Source organism: Guyanagaster necrorhizus (genome assembly GCF_019112545.1).
Source record: "Guyanagaster necrorhizus MCA 3950 unplaced genomic scaffold BT62scaffold_25, whole genome shotgun sequence".
Lineage (NCBI taxonomy): Eukaryota > Fungi > Basidiomycota > Agaricomycetes > Agaricales > Physalacriaceae > Guyanagaster > Guyanagaster necrorhizus.
In genome coordinates this window covers 553,471-576,452 of record NW_025064904.1, presented here as the reverse complement: position 1 = coordinate 576,452, position 22,982 = coordinate 553,471, and the positions used below count along the sequence as shown (strand labels likewise).

General features: G+C 49.7%; 11 protein-coding genes across 11 annotated transcripts; 7 read left to right on the top strand and 4 right to left on the bottom strand.

Moving 5' to 3' along the window:
- The first annotated feature begins 108 nt into the window (after positions 1–108).
- BT62DRAFT_996270 (FolC bifunctional protein) lies at positions 109–1,585 on the top strand. Its single transcript, XM_043190576.1, has one exon. The coding sequence runs from the start codon at positions 137–139 to the stop codon at positions 1,523–1,525; it is 1,389 nt and encodes a 462-aa protein (XP_043036643.1). The 5' UTR covers positions 109–136; the 3' UTR covers positions 1,526–1,585.
- Positions 1,586–1,618: 33 nt separating this feature from the next.
- On the top strand, positions 1,619–5,993 carry BT62DRAFT_972975 (cysteine proteinase). Its single transcript, XM_043189097.1, has 17 exons — positions 1,619–1,783; positions 1,836–1,884; positions 1,936–2,095; positions 2,148–2,614; positions 2,667–2,921; positions 2,967–3,060; positions 3,109–3,235; positions 3,290–3,418; positions 3,469–3,561; positions 3,611–3,685; positions 3,737–3,850; positions 3,897–3,992; positions 4,042–4,131; positions 4,180–5,034; positions 5,082–5,220; positions 5,267–5,368; positions 5,428–5,993. Exons 1-17 carry the CDS (start codon positions 1,692–1,694, stop codon positions 5,719–5,721), a joined length of 3,231 nt encoding a protein of 1,076 aa, XP_043036642.1. The 5' UTR covers positions 1,619–1,691; the 3' UTR covers positions 5,722–5,993.
- Positions 5,951–7,628, bottom strand: BT62DRAFT_972973 (uncharacterized protein; the record flags this gene model as incomplete). Its single annotated transcript, XM_043189096.1, has 6 exons — positions 7,518–7,628; positions 7,315–7,467; positions 6,953–7,261; positions 6,845–6,899; positions 6,453–6,789; positions 5,951–6,406 (listed from the first exon to the last, which is right to left on the bottom strand). Exons 1-6 carry the CDS (start codon positions 7,600–7,602, stop codon positions 5,951–5,953), a joined length of 1,395 nt encoding a protein of 464 aa, XP_043036641.1. The 5' UTR covers positions 7,603–7,628.
- On the top strand, positions 7,549–9,621 carry BT62DRAFT_996267 (N-acetylglucosaminephosphotransferase). Its single transcript, XM_043190575.1, has 7 exons — positions 7,549–7,915; positions 7,963–8,104; positions 8,153–8,366; positions 8,420–8,747; positions 8,814–9,002; positions 9,053–9,290; positions 9,350–9,621. Exons 1-7 carry the CDS (start codon positions 7,671–7,673, stop codon positions 9,422–9,424), a joined length of 1,431 nt encoding a protein of 476 aa, XP_043036640.1. The 5' UTR covers positions 7,549–7,670; the 3' UTR covers positions 9,425–9,621.
- A 202-nt stretch (positions 9,622–9,823) lies between these two features.
- Positions 9,824–11,864, top strand: BT62DRAFT_935475 (isocitrate lyase icl). The gene is made up of 6 exons (XM_043186956.1): positions 9,824–9,933; positions 9,988–10,151; positions 10,206–10,321; positions 10,375–11,399; positions 11,450–11,587; positions 11,640–11,864. Exons 1-6 carry the CDS (start codon positions 9,874–9,876, stop codon positions 11,751–11,753), a joined length of 1,617 nt encoding a protein of 538 aa, XP_043036639.1. The 5' UTR covers positions 9,824–9,873; the 3' UTR covers positions 11,754–11,864.
- On the bottom strand, positions 11,516–13,185 carry BT62DRAFT_954099 (F-actin capping protein, alpha subunit; the record flags this gene model as incomplete). The annotated part of the gene is made up of 8 exons (XM_043188292.1): positions 11,516–12,017; positions 12,071–12,292; positions 12,341–12,437; positions 12,488–12,628; positions 12,679–12,731; positions 12,783–12,887; positions 12,939–13,054; positions 13,104–13,185. 8 exons carry the CDS (start codon positions 13,183–13,185, stop codon positions 11,955–11,957), a joined length of 879 nt encoding a protein of 292 aa, XP_043036638.1. The 3' UTR covers positions 11,516–11,954.
- A 101-nt stretch (positions 13,186–13,286) lies between these two features.
- BT62DRAFT_935473 (uncharacterized protein) lies at positions 13,287–14,214 on the bottom strand. Its single transcript, XM_043186955.1, has 2 exons — positions 14,033–14,214; positions 13,287–13,976 (listed from the first exon to the last, which is right to left on the bottom strand). Exons 1-2 carry the CDS (start codon positions 14,139–14,141, stop codon positions 13,318–13,320), a joined length of 768 nt encoding a protein of 255 aa, XP_043036637.1. The 5' UTR covers positions 14,142–14,214; the 3' UTR covers positions 13,287–13,317.
- Positions 14,215–14,281: 67 nt separating this feature from the next.
- Positions 14,282–16,868, top strand: BT62DRAFT_972960 (uncharacterized protein). Its single transcript, XM_043189095.1, has 6 exons — positions 14,282–14,342; positions 14,392–15,609; positions 15,661–15,913; positions 15,967–16,431; positions 16,483–16,599; positions 16,647–16,868. The coding sequence occupies exons 2-6, from the start codon at positions 14,403–14,405 to the stop codon at positions 16,843–16,845; spliced, it is 2,241 nt and encodes a 746-aa protein (XP_043036636.1). The 5' UTR covers positions 14,282–14,342; positions 14,392–14,402; the 3' UTR covers positions 16,846–16,868.
- Positions 16,869–17,013: 145 nt separating this feature from the next.
- BT62DRAFT_982274 (uncharacterized protein) lies at positions 17,014–17,986 on the top strand (the record flags this gene model as incomplete). The annotated part of the gene is made up of 5 exons (XM_043189669.1): positions 17,014–17,142; positions 17,195–17,235; positions 17,283–17,305; positions 17,355–17,503; positions 17,555–17,986. 5 exons carry the CDS (start codon positions 17,014–17,016, stop codon positions 17,984–17,986), a joined length of 774 nt encoding a protein of 257 aa, XP_043036635.1.
- Positions 17,987–18,995: 1,009 nt separating this feature from the next.
- BT62DRAFT_935470 (uncharacterized protein) lies at positions 18,996–19,482 on the bottom strand. The gene has a single exon (XM_043186954.1). It carries the CDS (start codon positions 19,213–19,215, stop codon positions 19,006–19,008), a length of 210 nt encoding a protein of 69 aa, XP_043036634.1. The 5' UTR covers positions 19,216–19,482; the 3' UTR covers positions 18,996–19,005.
- On the top strand, positions 19,472–22,975 carry BT62DRAFT_982273 (uncharacterized protein; the record flags this gene model as incomplete). Its single annotated transcript, XM_043189668.1, has 4 exons — positions 19,472–19,509; positions 19,876–19,958; positions 20,035–20,995; positions 21,049–22,975. 4 exons carry the CDS (start codon positions 19,472–19,474, stop codon positions 22,973–22,975), a joined length of 3,009 nt encoding a protein of 1,002 aa, XP_043036633.1.
- Between the last annotated feature and the right edge of the window lie 7 nt (positions 22,976–22,982).

Sequence of the window (22,982 nt, the reverse complement as noted above, 5' to 3'; positions counted from 1 at the left end):
ATCTGATGTACTCCACCAATAATGCTTAAGAAATTCGACGCCAAACGGAGGATGGTAATGGCTGATTTCATCGAAGTCGCGTATGCCGGATGTCGGTCCGACTGCCGATCCAGAAAGATTTTCTGATAGGACCTCCATGTCTATCGACTTGACTCTCGACCGGATAAGAAATCTTTCTCATCATTTGCCGCCTTACACTCGACCCACAATTCATGTTGCAGGAACGAATGGAAAGGGTAGCGTGGCAGCATTCGTTTCCTCGATTTTGAGCGCTTCTGATCCTCCGTCATCCGTCGGCCGTTTCAATAGCCCCCATCTAGTCTCTGTGCATGATTCTATCGTCATCGGTGGCAGGAAAATTACCCCAGAGGTATATTCGGCCGCCAGTACACTGGTGGAAGCCACCTCCAAGGAGTATGATTTGCCCATCAGCAGCTTTGAAAAGCTCACCTTAACGGCGCTCATCATTTTTGAGCAGGCGAGAGTCGACTTTGTGGTCCTAGAAGTGGGAATGGGAGGCCGTCTGGATGCTACCAATATCATCCCTGACGAGTCTATACTTCTATCGGCCTTGGCTGCTGTTGATTTGGATCATCAGGCTTTTCTGGGAACTACCATTGCTGCTATCGCCAATGAGAAAGCGGCTATTGCCAGGAAGGGCAAGCCTTTTGTTTTGGGATATCAGGCACACGATGAAGTTGAAAGGGTAGCCAGGGAGGTGGTAGCTTCTGTCGATGGGATTGTCTTCGGTGCCCTCCCAGTATCTGTTCGTCCATGGAATGCGTCTGCAGATGGACCAGAACCACCTTCCTTTTCAATTTCGCCAGCATGGCATTCGCCTCCTCCCTTACCTGTGCGGGCTTATATTCCTGCCCTCTCGCAAGATATTCTTGCTCGCCTACCTCTTCACGGTGACCACCAACTCCAAAATCTAGGGTTGGCCCTGGGAGTTGTGGATACTCTCATCTCTCAGCATCTAATTCCTCCAGATCGTCTTACCCCAGCAACCATCGCTGAAGGTATCAAACAGACAAAATGGCCGGGGAGACTTTCTTTCCATTCTGTCAATCTTGATGGGCAAGAGCTACCAGTACTGGTAGATGGGGCGCATAATCCTGCGTCTTCCGAATCTCTAGCTAGGTACTTGACATATCTCGTCTCTTCGTTGAAGTCCACGGAGCAATGCATCGCCATCACTTACATACTGGCCCTTTCTCATTCTCCCCCCAAAAGACCTCGAGAAACTCTGGCTCCTTTGTTCAGCATTGCCGGTCCCCTTCGCTTTCGGGTGGCTGTTGTATCATTTTCACCACCAGAAGGCATGCCTTGGGTAAAGATGGAAGACTCCTTGGTGATGAAAGAGACTGTACGGAGTCTTTCTCCAGATGTGGTGATATGCGAAGGAGACCGCGGCTTACTTGATGCGCTGAAATGGGCAAACGAGTTGAGTGGCAATGGTTTGATTGTTTTGGCCGGGAGTTTGTATCTCGTAGCTGATTTTTACCGGCTCTTCAAGAAGATTTAAGTAGCAGGATTCAAATATTCATGTGTAATATTACTGTCGAAATTAAATAATTTGGCGCCCAATAATTGCGCATTACCTATTTGGGAAGGATGACAGCTTCACTCTGAACTCAGCCACCATTAGCGGCGTGCATGCACTCCCGCGATCTCTCTCCCTGCTGGCACCAATGGCGAGTGTTGCAAGAAAGAAACTGGAAGAACTGCATGGCATCGGGCCTTCGGCTCCTAATCACAGAGACGCGTCGATATCGGGCCCAAAGTGTGTCTCACTGTGTATCTTGCGGCTGTATTTTCTCAAGGTACCTTTGCAGTAAAGTATGGCAGAACAAACCAACGCCCATTTCTGTTCCAACTCCTTCTGTACGTTCTTATGTTTCTCTCTGCTGACCACCTTTTGACAATGACTTCAAGCATGGCTTGTGCAATCCTTTTTCGGGCAGTCGGTTTCAGGATAATCTTCATGACAGCCGCAAGCAACAGCTCCGATCTGCCGCAAGGACAGAAATAACGTCGAATAGCAACAGCAGCCATCGACCATTGAAACGACGGAAGATCAATGACCCCAAGCCTCGTATGTTCTCCATTAACCTTTACTATATTAATACTAAGTCTAGTCTGTCAAGGTAATTCAAGGTCAAATATGCCTCCCCTAGCTCGAGGGGACGACTCTGATGTCATCATATTGGATCTCGATGGTTTGGAAGACACCGGTCAACGAATAGCTCAGCCTTCCAGCGACGAGATTGATTTTATACCGCGGATACCAGGCACCAAGCACATTGATCAACGAATAGCTCAGTCTAGTGGCGAGTTGAATTCTCTACCAAGGATGCCGAATGTAAAACAGCCAGAAAGGCATGCCTTCGATGAAGATAGGCCCCTGCCAAATTCCGGAATAGAATTCCTGAAGAACAAACATGGCCGATCTACGAGTCCTATCGAATCATTTGATTGTCCTATGCCTGCGCCTAAAAAGCCAGGAATGGTGAAAGAAATGGTAAATCAGATTGAGAAGAGGACTGACCGTGTTCAGTCCTCGGTTGACGTCCCTCATATCGATCTGCGGGCGAAGGAGAAGATGAAATCGAAGGCTGGTTCCTTCTCAACGTCCATTGGTTTCTATGTTCATCTAATTTCTGCAGGATAATAAAGTTCAAGGACGACGAGTTCTACCTCAAAGGGCATCGGACGCCCCGTTCAATCCTATCCGTTCGGACAAGATTAACGTGGGGGAGTGGACGTTGCCTCTAAAGGACTACATGCTTGGTGTGGAGCATGTAGAAAATAATTGCTCTATTCACTGCAGCAAGAAGAAGGGAACCTTCGAGCTGAGAAACGGGAGCCTGTCGTCACAGTCAAGATCTTTTAAAATTGACCGTGACGTTAATCAATTTCAGGTCGGTTTTCTTCAATTCTGTGTAACTGATTCTGACAATTGACAGGGTATGGAGAAGACGAAAGAGCATCCCGTTTTTACCCTGCAATCAACGCATGATGAAGGCGTGCGGGTCGAGAAAAATGCATTGTTTGTCCCCGGTTTGTCTTCATCTTTCGCTTCTGGCTTGTTCTTACCCAGCCACGCAGGCGATGAAGGCCAAAAGGGCCAAATCTGCGTAAGGTTCGACAAGAGGCATCCTAAGTGGTATGGGTCCGTGTTTGATGCCACGTTGGCGTGGTTTCGGGCGAACATCAAAGACAGTGCTATTGTTCGGTGCGATCTAGTGCACTTCCTTTAATAGGGACTTATTGAAACCTGTACATCCAGGCAGGAGAATGTTTTGTGGGACGCCGCCTCCGTACCTGAGACGGATCCAGTCGACGTCGACGCTGTGGCACGAGGTAGCTGGTCACCTCCATCGATAGAGTCAGTTTCTTCAGCATCAACGTCACATCAGTTCGTTTGTATCCTTTCTTACAGGACTATTGGTTTAATATCATCTACAGGTCAGAGCCAGGTCAAAAGAATTCACGCCAACTTCACGCGAATGGAAAGGCCAAGTCTAGCAGTGTAGTAGCCTATGAGCCAACCCAAGAATCGTGAGTTCACTGTATTTTTGACGTTCACTCATCCATACGATCGGACCAGGATATCTGCGCCACGCCGTTCGACTCGTCACTCCGACGCACCACCCAAACCTCCGGAAGAGGAGCCCGATGAGCTGTGTGTATTTTCTCTTCATTTGCTTAATACAGTGCGACTAATCGTGTCAAGGGTCCTGGTGTATCCATGGGGGACAACTGGGGGGGTTAATCTTAGCAAAAGTGATCTCAATCGATTGAGACCGGGCGAGTACCTCAACGATAACCTGATAGAGCTTGGACTGAAGTATGAATATCTTCTCTCCATCTTTCATTTCTCATCTTATCCTCAGGATGTGGCACTCGAGACTGGAGAGAGAAAATCCAGGACTCGCCAATGACATCTATGTATTTAGTTCTTTCTTCTACAAGAAGTTAAGCGTGAAGAAGTAGGCTTCTGTCTGCTGCTCGTGATTTATGACTGACTGTCACTTCTAGCAGTGATGAGGGGTATAACGCCGTGCGTCGCTGGACTTCCAAGACTGATATCTTCGCGAAGAAGTACATCATCGTGCCCATTAACGAGAAGTACGTTGATTTTCTTAGTTATGGCTAGTGACACGACTTGCTTTGCAGCTTTCATTGGTACCTTGCGATCATTTACCAACCCGAACATATTCTTTTACCTCCTCTTGAAACAAAATCCCCAGCAACGCGCGGTCGAACACGCCAATCAAATGTAACTTCAGCATCTCCCTCAGCAGACCCACTACGAGAGTTCTCTCGTGGAGCCATGGCCCTTGACGACAGTTCTGTCTCTGCCAACATTCTATCAAGCGAAGCGCAAGAGACACAGGATGTGGAAGAACTCCTGCGTTTGTCTCAATCATGCAGAATTGAGGAAGAACCCTTAGAAGGGTCGACCGCTGAAGTACATGATCTGGACATGCATAAATCGCCAAATGATGACGCAAGAATGGATGTTGATCCCGAAATACCTGCAGACTTTCGGCGTGCATCCCTTTCACCCACGGCTGACGACCGTCCACAGGGATATCTCAGTGATATGGTGTCCGATGATGAAGGTATCCGATCCGACGAAGCACAAGCGACCGCCTCTGGGAGTGAGTCTCAAACCTTGTCACCCCGGTTTGAAGGAGAGACGACAGGTGATATGATCGAGATTGACACTGCCCATTCCTTATTTGACGACGACGAGAATTTTGAGTCTGCCTCTGCCCATGCTGAAGAGTCTGTGTCCTGTCCTGGAGCGATATCACCATCATGGTTCTACGCGTCGACGGACAGAAAAGGCAAACGGAAGGCGGAACCACAGGCAGACCCAGTTATCACTGCTGGGGATCCACAGAGTCCCCAGAAAGGAAAACTGAAGGTCTATTCTTCACGAAAGCGTAAGGCCGGGGACGATGCTGACACACAGGTGGAATTCCCTGATGATGATGAAGTGGTGATATTCGACGGCCGCCCTTCGTACGTCTAATGGTGATTTATTCGTGTTGTACTCACGTTTTTTCTAGGACTTATATCTTTACCATGGATTCTCTCGGTTCTCGACATCCTAGAGTAATCGGTGTATTAGGGAATTACCTTCGACTAGAAGCGATAGACAAAAAGGGGATCGAAATCTCGAGCAAACCGATTGGGAAGCAAGCGTTAGTAAGTGGAATGAATGTTGTTCAACCAGTGGCTAACAGCGATGTAGGTACCCGTGCAACCCAATTTTTGTGACTGTGGTATCTATCTTATACACTTTGCGCAAACTTTCATGTCCGATCCTGCGCGATACTGTAATATCATCGCAGCTGTTCGTGTTGTTTAGATTGTCTCTTTATGCTGTATCCAAGCCGCTAACCAATTTTTCAGCCTAAGGGGAGCGGTAACATGCAAAAGGATCGCAAGGTGGTGTGGAAGGCTGAGGATATTGGTGGCATGAGAGAAGGTCTTAGAGGCCAGCTGTTGGAGCTGTCAAAGGAATGGCGTGTGTGGAAGGGTAAGGAGAAGGAGAAGGAGAAGGACGACGTAACGATGATCGAGTCATCCGATAGTGAAGTGGACATCGTTGAAGTCGAGACGACGCCTACTCCCGTGGCGGAAGGACAGACTAAAGGCAAGACCCGCAGCGGCAGCAAAGGAGGCAAACGCAAGGCTAACTGGTAATATCCCATCCTAATCTCTATTCGCATCATCCACACTGTATTTTTGTTCTTTTCCGTCGCCTCGGAATCATCATCATACCATTATATTGTGTCCATTACTTCCAGGACCAACTTTTATGATACGTGTATTATTTTACCATACACTGCTTTGGGTGCCGATACGTTATCACTTACTATTTTGCATTAGATTCAAACGTGACAGAGTTTGTAATGGTTTCTTAGATCAGTGGTTATGCATCACTATTCTCGTGTATTCGGATACGATCTACATCGAAACCCCCGTCCCGCCATCTCCAGATAGTGAATCTATGATTTACTCCAGGCAAAGCGGGTAAACAAGTCAGTCCGCCGCACCCGCCCGTCTTTTCCATCGGTATGAGGTAAAACACCTCTTTGACACGGGAGTGCAACAATGCCATGCTACACATTACACAGGGTTCGTGCGTGATGAAAAGTGAGAGAGAAGTAAGGAGATAATTCGTCCCATTCTTCATGGAATCAGGGGGAGGAGGAGACCGTTTCCTTGCCTCGTGATATCGATCCACTATGTCCCTTACGAGATTGGGCACACAGTGGCGCAAAGGATGTTGCGTCGACGTCCGTGAATCTGAAGCTGTGGCGGTTACCAGAATAGCGTCTTCGTTGTCGATCTCGCAGGGAACGGGCACATAGGCGGCAACGGGCAGCTGTAAGACGGTCAATCGAAAGACTACAATGCAGAAAAAGAACAACTTCTCCGTTTGCTTGAGCTCTAAGGGCCGTGGTGACGGCCTGGCTCATCGCTTCTCGTGCCCATGCCACTTTATCTTGTGACCAGGGTTCAGTTTCGCCTTTCCGACGTGGAGCGTATATGGTAGGCCAATAACTTGATTTGAGTGCAAGGGAGGTAGGCGTAAGGGCAGAAGACGTTGGTACTGGTACCAGAACAGGCTCAGGCAGATTGAAGTCTGCCGGTGGCGAAGGGCATGTAGGTAGTGCTGTCAGCAAGAGTCGCGTCCTGCCATCCTGCTTTTGGACGCGTTTAAGGTGGCCTAGATCGTCGGTATCGAGGCCTGCTTGCTTGAGCCATCTACCGAAGGTCTATTTAGCGAGAAATATTTTGCGGAAAGGTTCACTGGAGTTACTTTAGCATTGTAGTTATGTGTTTTGGGTCCGGGATATCCACTACCCATGCTTGAACTGGGCAGAGTCGTCAACTAGGGTGGCTAACTAGGCTAGGAAAAATGACCTACCGGTTCTTACGCTCGCCAGGTCCTCCTCGTCTGGCGGTGGTTTGATTTTGAGGAAGGGAAGGTTGTCCTCAGCGACGATATCATCGTGTTTTTGGCTATCAGTAGACATAGGGAGGGGCTCGTTTGCTTCAGGTTCCTCGGCCGCTTGGCTGTCAGATCTGAAAGGCTGAAACCACAAATTATGACCGTAGAAGATGCATAGCTCTTCGCCGGGTTCGATATCGTGAACGGTAGTATATCGTATAGACTCTGTTGAAAGGTCGATTTCGTAGGTGACATTGGGTGAATCAGAGTGGTTGAACAGGGAACCTATCCTTAGATCTGTTAATCAATGAATTAGAGGAAAAAGACAAGCAACGCACCAAGTCCCAGCGCCAGAGCCATCCGGCCATCTTTACACTTGAATGTGTAGTGACCCAGAACAGTGTGTCTGCCGTGTGATTCGTATTCGTCCTTTGAGAACAAGAGAACAGGGCTGATTTCAACAACCGTCCGATTTTCAATGAACCGAGAAGCTGAAAAAGAAAGATGAGGACGAGGAGGAGGAATAGACTGCATCACCTACCATAGACACCGCGACCTTTGCCTTCCGAGTACTGTATGCGACATCCTGTGGTATTGAGGTGCTCGGGCGGCGAAGGAGAGGGCATCGCCAAACGCGTGACCAAGACACGTCTTGACCACGCCGGTGCTCGACGTCATGCTACTCTAAACGCCCATGGGGGAACTGGCACCCCGACCGCTGCCCTCGATACTACTTCTTGCGCTGCTGCCCGTTGCAGCCTGGTTCGTCGTCAGGCCATTGCTCGACCCAGTACCTCCCATTCCGGCCCTGTACACTTGCTTTGGATTCTCAATATTCGCGCTCTTGGCAACATTATATCTGGTTCCTGCCCTTGGGCCCACCTTTGTCAAGGCCAATTTGAAGGGAAGGGACTTGCTGAAAGTATACCACACACCAATGTACGCTTCCTTCTCTGTGGTCTGGTTTTGTTCTCAAGGCATTGCAGCCCAGAGAGCCTTGGACTTGTTTGTGCATCGGTTTACATCCTGGTTTTGCTCCTCTTTACACCGTTCGCATTCTCGGACTCTCTTTCTCACAAGGCGACAGCGCATGAAGGCATATCTGTTGCCGAGTTCCCTCTACATCAAGTACGGTTCCAATTTGGTGTCATAAATCAACTTCCAACATTGTTATAGCTGTCGGTTTACCTTTCATCTATTCTCTCCCTCCTCATCGCCACTCTACTCGGATTCCTGGACGATGTTTTCGACATACGATGGCGTCACAAGCTTCCCGTACCAATAATCGCTTCCATACCCCTTCTGATCGTGTACTTTGCTGCGCGCGGTAATACACATGTCGTCGTCCCTCTTCCTCTTCGATGGGCATTTGGGACCCTGGTGAACCTCGGTAATTTTGTTCTTTCCATTCAGTGTCACCTGGTTCCTTATCTCGTGCTGTAGGGCCTCTATATTATATGTACATGTCTCTGCTCTCCACTTTTGCGACCAATAGTATCAACATCATTGCTGGCATCAATGGGTCCGAAGTCAGTCAAGCATTGATCATTGCGGCATCCGTCATCTTGAACGACCTTCTCTATCTTCCCTGGCGAATGGGATTCCGTTTACCGCTTCATCTGCTGGGGAATAAAACCGACCTTGAATTCGGCGGTGTCTGGAGTGCTGGCATGGCGTATGGAAGCAAGGTGCTCGTAGAAAGACACCTGCTCAGTCTGTATTTCATGATGCCGCTCGTGGCTGTTTGCCTGGGCTTCTTATATCACAACTGGTTGGTCGTTTCTTACCTTGAAGTTAAAATTAAAAAAAAAAACACACACTAATATTAAGGATTCAGGTACCCTGCAAGAGTGTTTCCCGGCGATACGCTGTGCTATGTCACGGGAATGGCCTTTGCCGTCGTGGGCATACAGGCGCATTTTTCCAAGACGCTGCTGCTCTTCTTTATTCCGCAGGTGTTCAACTTTATGCTCTCTTGCCCTCAATTGTTCGGCTTGGTGCCGTGTCCTCGGCACAGGGTCCCTAGGTAAGTCTGGACAGTGTCTTTCGTAGGTCTTTGATGGAACAAGTGATCAGGTTCGACGCGGAAACAAACCTCCTTCATCCGTCCAAGGCCGTCTTTCTACGTCCACCGTCTGAACTGACGACCGTCGTACTAAAATTTATGTCCGCACTCAGGCTGACCGATACTACCATACATCCCACCTCTGGGATAATACTAGAGACAACGAATTTGACGATTCTAAACTTCTTCCTGCTCCATCTTGGTCCGATGAGTGAGAAGAGCCTCGTAAAAGTCCTAATGTGCTCTCAGGTGACGTCAAAGCCGATTTTATAGTGGTGGATTATTGATGTTCCCCGTGTTTTTCAAAGGTTGCCGGGAGTATTTTCGGCTTTGTCGTTCGATATGGCCTCGCTGGATTGGTGTATGATGGCGATAGACGGTAAGGAGCGCCACTCCGTGATAATCAATAAAGAGAAGGTTCGCCACAGCAAATGCGAAACGGGGGTGCGGGTGGTCGGAAGGGTCACGGACGCCCGTGCAGAAAGCTGCTAAGGGTTGCCTCCGCTTGCCCGCTCACAACTGGTATCCAATAGCAATCTGATGTTGTATATACTTTAAATCGTATTCACTGGTACACAACTTGTATTCCACTGAGAGCAAGGGCTCCGCGCTAGGTCCTAGGTGAGACTATGCAAACTTCTGCCGGCCGAAAGTGAAACTTAGGAGCCCCGTCGGAATAAGTCGGTGTCCATTATTCAGGATGGACGGAATCACATGTTCCGTCTGTACCGGAAAGGGGTATCGGCATAAGACTGGAAATGTGGGGAAGCCACTAAACACACCTTGACCTCCTACTACTATCATCTCGTCCATACCAACAATATCCAATAAAATGTCCAGCGAGAGAGCCGCGTTCGCCGAGGAGGTCAGGAAGGTGGAGGAATGGTGGAAGGTACTCGTCTCCGCTTCACTTGCTTGCCCTATACTAACGTAGTGCATCGTGTAGAGCCCTCGTTTTGCACGAGTAACGCGACCGTATACCGCCGCACAGGTCGTCGCCAAGCGCGGCACGATACCCATCCAATACCCTTCTAATGTCCAAGGCAAGAAGCTCTGGAAACTCCTCAGCGAACATGCCAAGAGGGGGACGCCGTCACACACCTATGGAGCGTAAGTCGCTTCGTCGTCATCTTTGTACATTTCATTTTTTTAACTTTTATGCAGTCTTGACCCTGTCCAGGTGACGCAGATGGCCAAATACCTCGAAACCGTCTATGTTTCTGGCTGGCAATCATCGAGTACCGCGTCCAGCACAAACGAACCAGGACCGGATCTTGCAGGTGCGTGCCCCGGATTACTCTGACTCGTCATGACTTACGAATTATAACTACAGACTACCCTTCGAACACGGTGCCCAACAAGGTCGAACATTTGTTCATGGCCCAGCTCTTCCATGACCGCAAACAGCATGAAGCTCGCTCCAACATGACTGAGGGTCAGCTCGTTAAAACTCCCATTGTTGATTACCTCCGCCCCATCGTTGCTGATGCCGACACCGGTCACGGAGGTTTAACTGCGATTATGAAGCTCACGAAAATGTTCGTCGAGAAGGGCGCTGCTGGAATTCATGTCGAGGATCAGGCGCCCGGAACGAAGAAGTGTGGACACATGGCTGGTAAGGTTTTGGTGCCCATTTCCGAACATATCAACCGACTTGTCGCCATCCGTCTCCAATATGATATTATGGGAGTCGAAAACCTTGCTGTCGCTAGAACTGACTCCGAAGCGGCCACCCTCATCACCTCTAACATCGATGATCGCGACCATGCGTTCATTCTCGGCTCCACTAACCCATCCCTACGTCCTCTAAATACCGTCATGACGGAAGCCGAGCGCCTAGGCAAGAACGGCGACCAGCTTCAAGCAATTGAGGACCAGTGGATAGCCTCCGCCAACCTCCAATTGTTTACCAAGACTCTTGGTGATGCCTTGAGCAGGCAAGGTGCCAGCTCGGCAACAGTCAGCAAATTCCTTTCGACCGTTGCCCATGCGTCATGGCCATCAGCAGTTGAAATTGCTCAGAAGCAGTACGGCCTGAAGACCGTGCCTTATTGGGATTGGGATTCACCGAGGACGCGTGAAGGTTACTACCGATACCAGGGTGGCACTCAGTGCGCCATTAACCGTGCCATCGCGTTTGCACCGTACGCTGATCTTCTGTGGATGGAGACCAAGAAGCCCATTCTCTCGCAAGCAAAAGAGTTTTCCGCTGGTGTTCTCGATGCCCGACCAGGACATTGGTTGGCGTACAACTTGAGTCCGTCATTCAACTGGGATGCCGCGGGTCTGGGTGAAAAGGACATGGAATCCTTCGTATGGCAGCTGGGCAAACTCGGCTTTGTCTGGCAATTCATCACGGTAAGTTATATGGTCAGAGTTCTGGCATATGACTCATGTATGGTTTCTAGCTCGGTGGCTTGCACTCCAACGCGTACATATCCGACCTGTTCGCGCAGAACTTTGCCAAGACCGGTATGAAAGCCTACGTTGAGCTTGTGCAACGCAAGGAGAGGGAACTTGGTACCGACGTCCTCACTCACCAAAAGGTAAATTTCTTTGATGTCGGAGCTTGAGATACGATTACTGACGAGCAAATAGTGGAGTGGTGCTGATTACGCCGACAACCTGATCAAAACTGTCACTGGAGGTGTCTCCTCTACTTCTGCTATGGGTGCTGGTGTCACGGAGGCGCAGTTCACTTCGAAACTCTAATAGATTTAGACGACGTAGTCTCGGACGATGTTACTTGATATAATAACGCACCTTCGTGCATACTCATGTATATATGATCCATCGGATGTACAAAAATGAACCTGCATGTAAACGACAAGGAGGACGTTTAGCTCGTTTGCACCTGAATTACAACACCGCACGGTGTCAAGGATTACATGTGGATTTTGTACACCTGTTGGTCTAAGAATTGCCGAAAACACCTTTACTCGAGGATATCTCTGCGCCAAGCTTGTAGCCAAGAACCTGAGAACAGTATGTAAGCACTGTTGAGCAATGAGAAAAAATTGAGAGCATGCCTTATCCCAATCCAACTTTTGCCTGGTGAGAGGCAAGGCGCGCCGCAGACCCTTGAATGTCTTTTCGCCCATGTCCTGATACGTGTCATTCAATATTAACTGGAACTTGCCTTCCTCTGACTCGATGAGGGCCAGGATTTTTGTGGTGGAAGTATCCGGGGAGGAGGTGACAATCGCGGATGGGAGAGTTATTGAAACAGTGTGCGTCGTAGCGAGTTGCACCTGTAGACAGGTGAAAACAACATAGCGTAAGATAGAGGCATCACTAACGTTTCCCTGTTCGTAATAATGTACGTTGACCAGCACCTTTCCATCGACCTTGTGTTCGTTGAGATCAACAACGTACTCGGACCGCCATCGTCCTGACCTGTACGACGGTTACGATCCAGAGCCCAAGGAATAAGCATGCATCCACACCAATAGTTAGAGGGATTGTACTTGTTCGCGACGACTTGTATCACGAACTGGTTCGGAGATTCGGTCCTCGAGAACACTGAAGAGACACCGTCGTGAAAATGGGCCGAGAGATACTGCAGTGTTGCCTTGTCCAATGCAGAGCTGGGAGAATGGTTAGGAGAGAGGTCCTAGTTAGGCTGTATGCAACGCACCGGAAGGGTTCCGAGTCTTCATTCGGGTCTACCGCCTGCGGGTCTGATGCTTCCTGTATGTACCACCTAAGGATGAGTCACTGTTTAACGGGCAAGAAACGCACTAGGCTCAGATGATCAAACAAGAAGCTGGTCTGGGACCGAGGGTCCAGAAATCTCTCAGCCCCGTCCTCGGACGGCAGCACCCTCGCTGCTTCGCTCACGATGGACTAATTGGATATCAACATCGGGCGACAGTTAACGTACAGCGCGAGGCTCACTTGATGATCCGTTCCAGGGACGTCGACGGCCATGAATTGCGCAAGGTTGTACTCGCGCAGTGCAGGGAGGACGCCTTCTTGAAGGCTGTCGTCGTCGGATATGATATTTCTGACATCTTTGTGGCCATTAGTATAGAGCTGTTGAATAGGTGGAAGAGATAACACCGTTGAGGACGTCGTTGATTTCTCCTGGCGGGGATTGTAAGAGGAAGCTGCAAGCGGCGTCGATTCGCTCTTTGGAGTCCATGGTAGAAGGGAAGACGTGACTTGCCAAAAATGGGTGGCGCAGCGACCGACTTCCGAGTCTAGTTCTGGCTTCCTAATGCTCAAAAGGTTATGCTCCACTACCCTCAATCATTGCAGTGGTATTCAATCAACATCAACGCTTATTTGGCTTCCAATCCTTTGTACAGAGATAAAAGGAATCGACGGCTCCCTGACGCTTCACTACTACTCTGACTTTCCGAGGTCTACGACCCGGGCCATCTTTTCTTCGCGATTGCTCCAAAGGCAGGTCTTTATAGAAGATGTCCCTCAACCAGGTAGTCGCAATATCGGGCTTGACATCTGGAACTGGTGCGATTTGCGGCTCCTCGTCGATATCCATACGGTCATCGACGATTCTGACAGCCGATATTGAATCCGCAAAAGGGCGTGTATGCGATGACTCTGAGCGGGGAGACGGTGAATCGATTATTTCGATGGGAGATGACCAACGTCGGGCCCGTAGATTCGGGAGAACGGGAGTGAATTCTCGGGAGATAACAGATGGCTCATCCTCCGGCTCGCTGTCACTGCATATCGCGATGACCTCAACTGACGCGTCTGCAGGTGGCACCCGTTTAGCTGGTCTCTGGTATGCCGCAGTCATTGGCCGTTTCCCCAGGCTGGTTGATACCCTGGGAGCGACCGTCTTCGCTCTGGTGCAGCGACTGCATTTCCACGATAGTAGGGTATTTTCGACGACTGGAACTTCAGAAAATGTAGCATTGAGGATGCTTGTCAGGCGATCTTGGGTGAGAGGCGGTTGGTGGCATGCTAGAGAGAGCAAAGCTAAGAAACTTTTGTAAACATACGAAATGTGGCGGACTTGCTGTGATGATAGGACACCTTGCATTGCGAACATGTCATGAGATAGGCGTCATAGCGAGTATGTGTGCCATTACAGTGCACGCATGCAGAGGTTTCCAAGACCAAGGGCATCGTAATGTCTGCACCGTAGGAGGCCGTAGGTCAGCAATCCAATGTCCAACCAAGGCGGTGAGCTGTTACTGACTATCGAAATGTCCGGGCCGGTGTTCCGCTCTTCGTTTGATTCGGAGTTTGAATCTCTTCCTGGTAAACAACCACGACGCGCCGCATACGGAACGCGTCAAGCTTTCCCTGCTTGCTACTGGAGTGCCTGTAAGTCATTCTGGTTGCCTTTTCTTCTCTATTTATCTTTTTCTGCCAGTTGTACATGCTATGGAAGTCATTTTCACAGAAGATGCCCTCAAGAAACTCTTGGTCGCTCAACTGAAGACCATATGCAAAGGGCGACACATCACATGCTTCTCCAAGCTAACCAAAGCACTTCTGATACAAAAGATTCTTGAACATCAGAGGAAACAATCTGGACAAGTTAACTCTGATGCTGTGTCGACGCCTGACGCCTCCACAGCTGTTCCTGCTCCCGCAGTCGCTGCCCAGGATGCACCGCAATCCAGGCAGCTAAAAGCTCCTTCAGCATTATCTCGAGATGTCTCCTTGCTCTCAGGTCCATCCATTTTGACCCAGCCATCTCAGCCATTTCCATCCTCACTGCCTTCGTCTCTAAACCCTTCATTTTTAACAAGTACCGTTAGTGACTCTCAGCCTTTTGCTCCTCCTTCTCAGACGTCTCAAAAGCAGTCTCTCAAGGCCGACCTCCCTCGACGACTCCTTAGTTCCGCTTCTCAGTCCAATTTACTCAAAGCTGCTCCTCCATTTCCGTCTTCTAATCCGTTCGGAAACCTACCAGCACCTAAAATATCTAATGTGCAGATCAAAAAGTCTCAAGTGGTGCATACCGTGCCTAAAGTCGTAGGCGAACCAACCGTTTTCTCCCATCCTCTTAAAGCACCAGCAGCAACATCTTCCTCTTTGTTCTCTCACGATGCAAACGTTTCTCATCCTCATTCTGACTCTATCGCCACTTCTTCTGCAGCTTCTGCTGGATCCTCGGCCAAGAAACGACCTGCTCCGAAAGACGTTGTACAAAAGAATAAGAAGCCGAAGCCCGCTCCCAAACCAATACCCTTCTTGTTTCCTTCTAAAGGACCGATGATAACCTCATCTTCAGCACTTTCGAAGGGGACTGTTCGAAAACCTGTATCACATTCAGAATCTAGTCGAAAAATTGTAACTATGACGGGCACTGGGAAGCGTTTCACTCCTCTCATCGTCAAGAAGCCTATCACTGTGTCTCTTGCTCCGGCGATGCAATCAAAAAACCTTGCAACTACTTCAGCTGTGCTTTCGTCTTCCTACCTCGATTTTCCTGATTTTCCACCCATCTCACTGAACAACATCACTTTGCCACCTTCCATGGCTCAGCGCAGGCTTGTAACTCGCATCGCCATCATCCTGTGTCAAGTTTACGAAGGAGATCTTAAGCAGTGTGTTTTAGTCTCACGAATGTTCAGATATGCTGGTATGATTTCGGGTACATCAACGGCGGCTAATCTGATGCTTTGGCATGTAGTTTATCTTTCTGCAAGCCAGAAAATCTTACGAGAATTCCCCGGACGCCGATTTGCGCTCCTACTTCAATCTTATCCTCAGAATATGACTAACATGTGGCCGTACCTACGACAGCGAAACCAAGAATTGGCTCAACGACGAGAGATGTATCAAGCATCGTTTCTTCCTGATATTTTCAAGCGTAATAAAATGATTATAGCATCCCAACTATGGGCCAGCCCTGACCATGAACATCAAGCTGTGATCGCTGTTCGGTGCACTCTTCTGTTGTTCTGTTGACGAGTATTTGTTGATAACACTACCGAAGCTTCCTGTTGACGCGGCTTTTCTTCAGTGTTTCTGTAGGCGATGACAGCCAGGATGCTCATAAATGGATGTCTGGAACGGTGGTCGATGCGCAAGCAGTTCTCGAAGGCGAGATCTGGTGCATCACCATGCAACATCGCAATGCCAAAGAGTCCTTATATGTCCTGGAAGCGACGTGCGAAGTCGTTGGTTATCTCCCCGCAGTTGAGAAGAGCCAGCTTGCCTCGCTCCCAGTTCGCGCGGACTGGTCAGCTTATATAGAACGTAGGATTCTACCGTCTTCGGTGCCTGAGACGTCTCCCCCGACGATGATGGAGCATATTTGTTGGACTAACCACGAGGAGTACGAGCGAGGAATTAGTCGACATTGGTTGAAGAGGATGCGACGTGAAGGCAAGATTGGTGCTGTGCTAGAGGTCATTGCGGGGAGGTACATCCTCGCCTGTGTCGTGGGTAACAGGCTCGTGTGGTCTGTGTCACCTAGTTGTGATTCTCTAATTGTGTTCGACAGTGTCAGTGGTCGGTGGAAGTCCTCGACGGAGATAGCCCAGGACTTTTCGGGTCTGTCGTCAACCTCGGCGACCTCGTTGAGCGCAAAACTGAAGAATCAGCGCGTGAATCTTTTCCTGCCCCCGTAAGCATGATTGTATTTTATGGTGCGTTCCCTGAACATGATCTCAGACACCATCATGTGGAAAGCGTCCATCTCAAGACTTCTAAGGGTGAGCCGTTTCATCCTGCTTTGGCGGTAGTGCAAACGCCTGGTCGGGAGTATTTTATTCTGAGGGACAATGGCATGCAGGTTGGGTGTGAGGAAGAGGGAGTTGCAGAAGTGTGGATGCGGTTGCTGGGTTGCTCTAATAGTGGACAGGCCTGCTAATATTTTCGTGATAAACTGAATGCATTTTTATTCTTGGTAATGGCAGCGATCGAGGAACATCCGCGGAAAATATCAGATTTCACGTGATGCATATTCCATCCTGGTCGAATCCGGTGCACTGCCCGACTCGCTCTTTCAATTTGACTCTCGCCTGCTGGACAGCCCATCATGACAATACTGGACAATAACGACCAAGACCTCATGCAACTATGGCAGATTATCACTGAACTGAGCGAGCAGCTTAACCAAAATAGGAGTCTTTCGGTGTCGTTGTATGCACAGGCAGGGAACGTCAAGGTTCGTTGGCTGGTTTTTCTGGAAGTGGCAAGATCTGACTTGGTTATTACAGAGCCAGGCCGTTCACACACAATCAGGATTTGTGCTGCGTAGGTGAGAGCCACCCGTCTCTGCGTGAAAGAGTAATTGGAAGGTCGCAGGTTCAACCTTGATAAGAGCCAAGGTGGGCAGTTCATTTCTTCCATTACTCTACCACTCATTCCCCATTATAGACGAATATGACACCGAGCTGGAACGAATGAACACTGTGATGAGCGCTGAAAACCAAAGTCTGCAGTACGACAACAAGCAACTGAATACTCTCATAAAGGAGTATGAGCAAACGTTGGAGACAGTGATGAGCAACTTTCGTAATCGTGCTGTATGTTTTCCTATGTAGTCTTGGACCGTCTAATGGACCTCGCACCTGAAGAAAGACGTCCAAGAACGCGAGCTGTCTCTGATACGTGAATACGAGACAAGGCTTCTAGCTCTCGAAGAAGACAACGCCGCCAGGGACCTATCAACCAGTACCGCCACATCAGAAGCCATCACGCGTCTTTCCACGATAATGCGCCAGGTTCTCCGGTCTCTTGAGGGCGAAGATGTGGAACATCCCTCGAAGGATCAGGCAGTGGCATCGGCATCGGCGCATGCCTTGGAGAGGGAGATCGAACTTGCGCGTTTGGAGAAGGAGAATGAGGAGTTGAAGAGGATGATGGGGCTCTTGCCATTGCAGGCGAGGATGGAGGGGTACGATTCGAAGACGCTTTTCGAACCGGGAAAGTCGCGTCCGGTCGGTATTTCCCCTGGATCATCTGTGGGTCCCTTTGGCACGTTCAAGCGGAATCGTCCTGTGGTGTAGCGGGCAAGTAGTTCATCTTGCTGTTGGTCGATTGGTGAGGATGTATATTATTGTTTTTCTGAGCCGCACAGCTGTGCTGCCGGTCTTCTTGCTGTTCGTGCGTCGATGTCTTGCGTACACGATCGTTCGGGCGTGGATATACTGTTGTAATAGGTAAGTGTTGTTTTATCCGCATTTCTCTTCTCTAATTGCCCATCTAAAGATGTAGACCTTGTTGTTCAATCGCGAATACGTCGGCCTTGATGCTCGATAACATATCGCAGTAAGCCCGAAAAACGCTATGTGAGCTGTTCTCCGCTTTCGCAAGCAAATGATTTGTGTCAACATCAGCTTAGACCACTATTTATCACAAATCGGAGTCTATACAACCTAATAAGGACAGCTTGTTGCTTACCCGGTCTGTCTCCGATCCTTGAAATATCCTGCATGTAGATTTCTATGCTCGTGTAGACGCCTCAGGGCTTCCAACATCTTTCTTCGACAAAGTTACACTTTATGGATTTTCTATACGTTTCCAAAGGAGCTAGCATGGGTTCCTACGCATCTTGATGGTCAATACTAATGCCAATGTAAGTTTAAGTTGCCACAACTCCACCAAGAAGTCCAACCTCGGAAGGTTTTATGGGGGAAAGGCGGACTTGGGCTGAACGAGCTATTCCGACGGGCAACAAACGTGTGTGAAGCAATGTCGTTGTGCCCCGTGTTCGCAGGACGGTGAAATTCACGGAAGTAAAATTCGCGTCGCTTGGTGAAATATCCCGGACGCAATTGAATGAGAGGCGCAGTGCACGGCGAAACCAGAAAATTTTGCAGAGGGCCGCTGGTCAAAAGTCGCGGAGAATTGCATCGCGATTGGACTTGTCCATTTCTGCGATGTCATATGTTACTGCTTAATCTTGGGTCCGGATATTAGAGTCGCTGTACCCAGTGGTCTTTTCGGGTTCGGTCTGGGCGACTATTCTCCTTCCATTGGGTTAGATACGTATAGTAAGCTACTGATCAGGTGGTATCAAAACCTTTCAGAATTTTGACAAGAATAAATAATGAGCGAAGTACCAGTTTTTCTCTACGAAGTTTGACGTCTGTTCGTCAAGATTTTCTTCAGGCACGACCCTTTGAAAAAGCGACAGTACGTTCGACATGAAGCCGCCACCTTTCAGTCCGAAGCACGTCCCTAAGATCATGATGGTGACTCTGGCAATCTGATTCCACCAACACTCTGAAGGCATCTGAAATGTAACATCATGTTTCCCTGCACATGGGGGGCCTGACCTGAGCCTGTTCCATCATCGGCCCAGGAGAATCAGTTAGATCCAGAACCGGATCTTGAAAACTCTTCAGTCGGCTCCCCTTTTTCTGCATGACAATCTGAAATCTATGAAGCCGAGCAATCCAATTCGATAATTCGATACAAGGCAAGTGCGAGAGTCGTGGCCCCCGAATTGATTGAAATGTAGACGTCCACGTCCGTTGTGAGTATACTACATGAATGATGATGAATCACCAAGAAATGGCCGTAGTAGGTAAATTATTAGAATCGCTATTTGCGGCCACTTGCTTTTTCAAATACCGCCGTTACCCGTATTTGCCTCCACCGAGCTTCTCGTCCCTCCCCCCCCCTGTCCGCTTTTCTATCGCCTTCCTCCATGTCGACTGCAACGATCCTTGACCACGTCTGGATCGACGACTCGACAACCCTCAAGGTTCGTGCCTGCCCAGCAAGGCCGCCGTGACATCCAGTACTTACTTGGGTTTTCCCAGAAGTCGCCGTACTTCAAGGCGTCGTCGCCGACGTCAGTGGCTTCTTTCTCCGACCCCCACCTCGCCTCGCCATTGCAGCCATTGCGGCCAATGTCGCCGGAACTTGATGCCTACGAAGGACGGGGCAGCGGCTTTCTCTTGCCAAAATCAAAAGGAAAGGGGAAGGAGAAAGCCCTGAGTGATTCACTGGACGATATTTCTTCAATGCGCAGTGAGTAACAGCCGTATCCTATGAATTTTGCTAAGCTCATATCCAGATATCGACCCCAAGTTGGCCAAGATGCCAGACTTTCGTAACCAGGCGCCACTGTCATTCTCCTCTGAATTGCCTGGGTCACCACGTTCTCCTCCTACTTCGCCTTCGCGACGCTCCAGAGGCAGCTTACTCGTCGTTGCATCGGACGCCTTGGGCTTCAAATTTGGACGTCGCCGAAAGTCCATTCGCCAATCTCCTATGCCCATCATACTTCCCGGAGTCATAGAAATCAGTGCCCCGCGCCCAGACGCTGAGCTCGAGGAGCGTCAGCAGCTCAGGGATGCCGCAGCTCAAGCAATAGGACTGACTTCGTCTCTATTACAGCCTGATCCACCACCACCGCCCTTGGAGGAAGAAGAGCCAGAGGACCGTCAAGAATACCTTATACAGCCGGAAGTGCAGACTGCGGAAAGTGCCGCAGTGCCCAGATCTCCACAGCAGTCTGTGTTCTCTTTACCCGTTTCTGCACCGTTTCTTTCTCGCACTCAAGCTGCATCCATGCTCACCCATAGTCGCTCAAATTCCATTGCTCCTACACCCATTCCGCCATTTCCTTCTTCTCCTGCCGCCCTGTCCCAATTCGTACAGACCTCGGCCTCCCTGCCGAAGTATTATGCACCTCCTTCTCTTCGAATATTCGCCCTGTCTAAGCAATGGAGGAGCCGCTATCTAGTACTGTCTTCTCCCGCGACGCATGTAACAACCAATTCAAGCCCCACTGTATCATATCTGCATCTCTTCAAAACATCAAATGGCGAGGACAAGGAGCTGGAGCGGCTCGAAATCAATGAAGATAGTGTCGTCTTTATGGCGGAAGAAGAAGTCGGTGGACGGAAACATGTCATCAAAGTTGGCGGCGTTGACGTCGGTGCGTTGAAGAAGGACCTAAACCCTGAAGAGGGCGGTCGAACAATGTGGTTTCTGCAAATTGTCAATCAAGCCGAGTCTCAAAGATGGATTACGAATATCAAGCAGTTGATATTCGGTCAGCGGTGCGTGTTGATCAGCTATGCAATGCAAAACTTAGAACTGATGGGACTTACAGGGCTGTACGGGCAGGCTTAGGGTCTCCAGGCAGTACTTACGGAATTGTAGAACCTAAAGGTGACATGGATGTGATGCTCTCAATGCGCGCCCAGGGCATCGTCAATTCATCTACACAGAACAAACTTAATGTGCAGGAGTTCCACCGTTCTGGCCTGTCCCTAGGACGAGTAGACCAAACGTACTCTTCAGCATCCTCATCTCAGTCTACACGCTCACAGACGCCTGCAGCAAAACCTGCTCCTGCCGGTGCCGTGTCAACTCTCAAGGGTCTGTTCAGTACGACACGACCGCGCTCCGGATCACGCTCGACTTCCATCGACTCTGAGAGGGATGGTAATAATCCCACGGAAGATTCATTTGCCTCCATGGGAAGTAATCTTCTCAGCATGTCTTCTCAGTATCCAACAACATCTACAACTCTCGGAACACCGATTATATTACCTCAGGATCTGGAGCGAAAGATCGTGGACACCGATACACTAACAAACTCGTGGATTCCGCCCACATCCATAGTGAATAAAGATAGGGCTACTCGTGCGCTTTCAATGGGTGCTGTTCCTTTACAACCACCCCCACGCAAGCGATGGACTACCTCGGGTGCCCCGTCGTTAGACATGGGGTCCTTCAGTCAGTTTAATGGTAAGAATGAGCCCGGCGCTCTCATTTCCCATGACCGTTCGGGTACCGAACCCCTTCCCAGCCCGCTTGCCAACGGTCATCTGTTTGGAACACCCGAGCAAAAAGCCCGAGAGCCGTCTATTTTGTCTGTCTCCACGCTCGCATCTGGGGAACATTCGTCAAGTACGAGTACGAAGAGGAGCTCGAGCGTCAAGCGATGGTCACGACAGCTACCAAAACGTCTGACGCCTCCAAGTGGGCCGCCACCCGCTATACCTTCGAGTCAGTCGCCTTCGCGACCACACCCATATGCAGCTGGTGTAGTTGACAGATCGGACAGACCGACCAGCCGGAACTCGTATTCTGCGACGAGCGGCAAGAGCCTTGTATCTACCCTCCCTACTTTTTCAAAGCGCGCATCTGGGTGCTCTGCATTGAGCGTCAATACTACCAGCACGTCATATTCTTATAACAGTGCATCAGTATCTCATACACGACCTGCATCATCTCACCGTGCCTCTATGCCACCTCCACGACCGGCGCCTACTACTGCTCTTCCTCCCGCCCCGGATCAGAGACACCAACGTGACTCGACCAGTCGCGGATTCAGGCTGTCATTGATGGCCCCAAAACCTCCTCCTGTGGGTCAGCTCCCACCTCGTCCGGACGAGACAGAACGTCGGTCACGTCGAGCTAGCGCTGGCGTGTCCATGAAAAGCGATTTGTATACTATTCCATCTTCACCTAATCCTGCGAGCGCCCCCCTTCCTCCACCGGTTCGTCCACTTCCCGAGCCACCTTTGAATGAATTGCCTGCTTCTGCTCCTCCGGCTTCACGTGCCACTTCATTTAAGCAACGTCTTCGCATTCTGAGTGCGCCTTCGCCTCTACATATCAGTAACGGATTCCATACCCCATCGCCACGATCACGTCATTCTACCATCTCTCCACCGCATACGCCCTTGTCATATATATCCACGTCGTCACCATCAACACCTATCAACGAGAAAATCACTTATATGCAGAACGACCACAGCTATCTGCAACTATACACGCCTATCACGTCCTCGATGCCCGTTCCCAAGATGCCTACGCCAACGGTTCATGTTCCCATCATTATCGATGACGAGCCGCAACTGAGATCTTTGTCACCCCCTCCTCGCCGTATATCGAAGCAAGTAGCAGTCCCGGAAAAGGAACCTGTAGCTGTTCCTCAAGAACGCAGTGTAACCATCTTACCGGAGAACATTCCTCTACCCCATTCACGCTGTGGTTCGGTTGTCTCATTGGGCATTCTAACCATGTAGAATACAC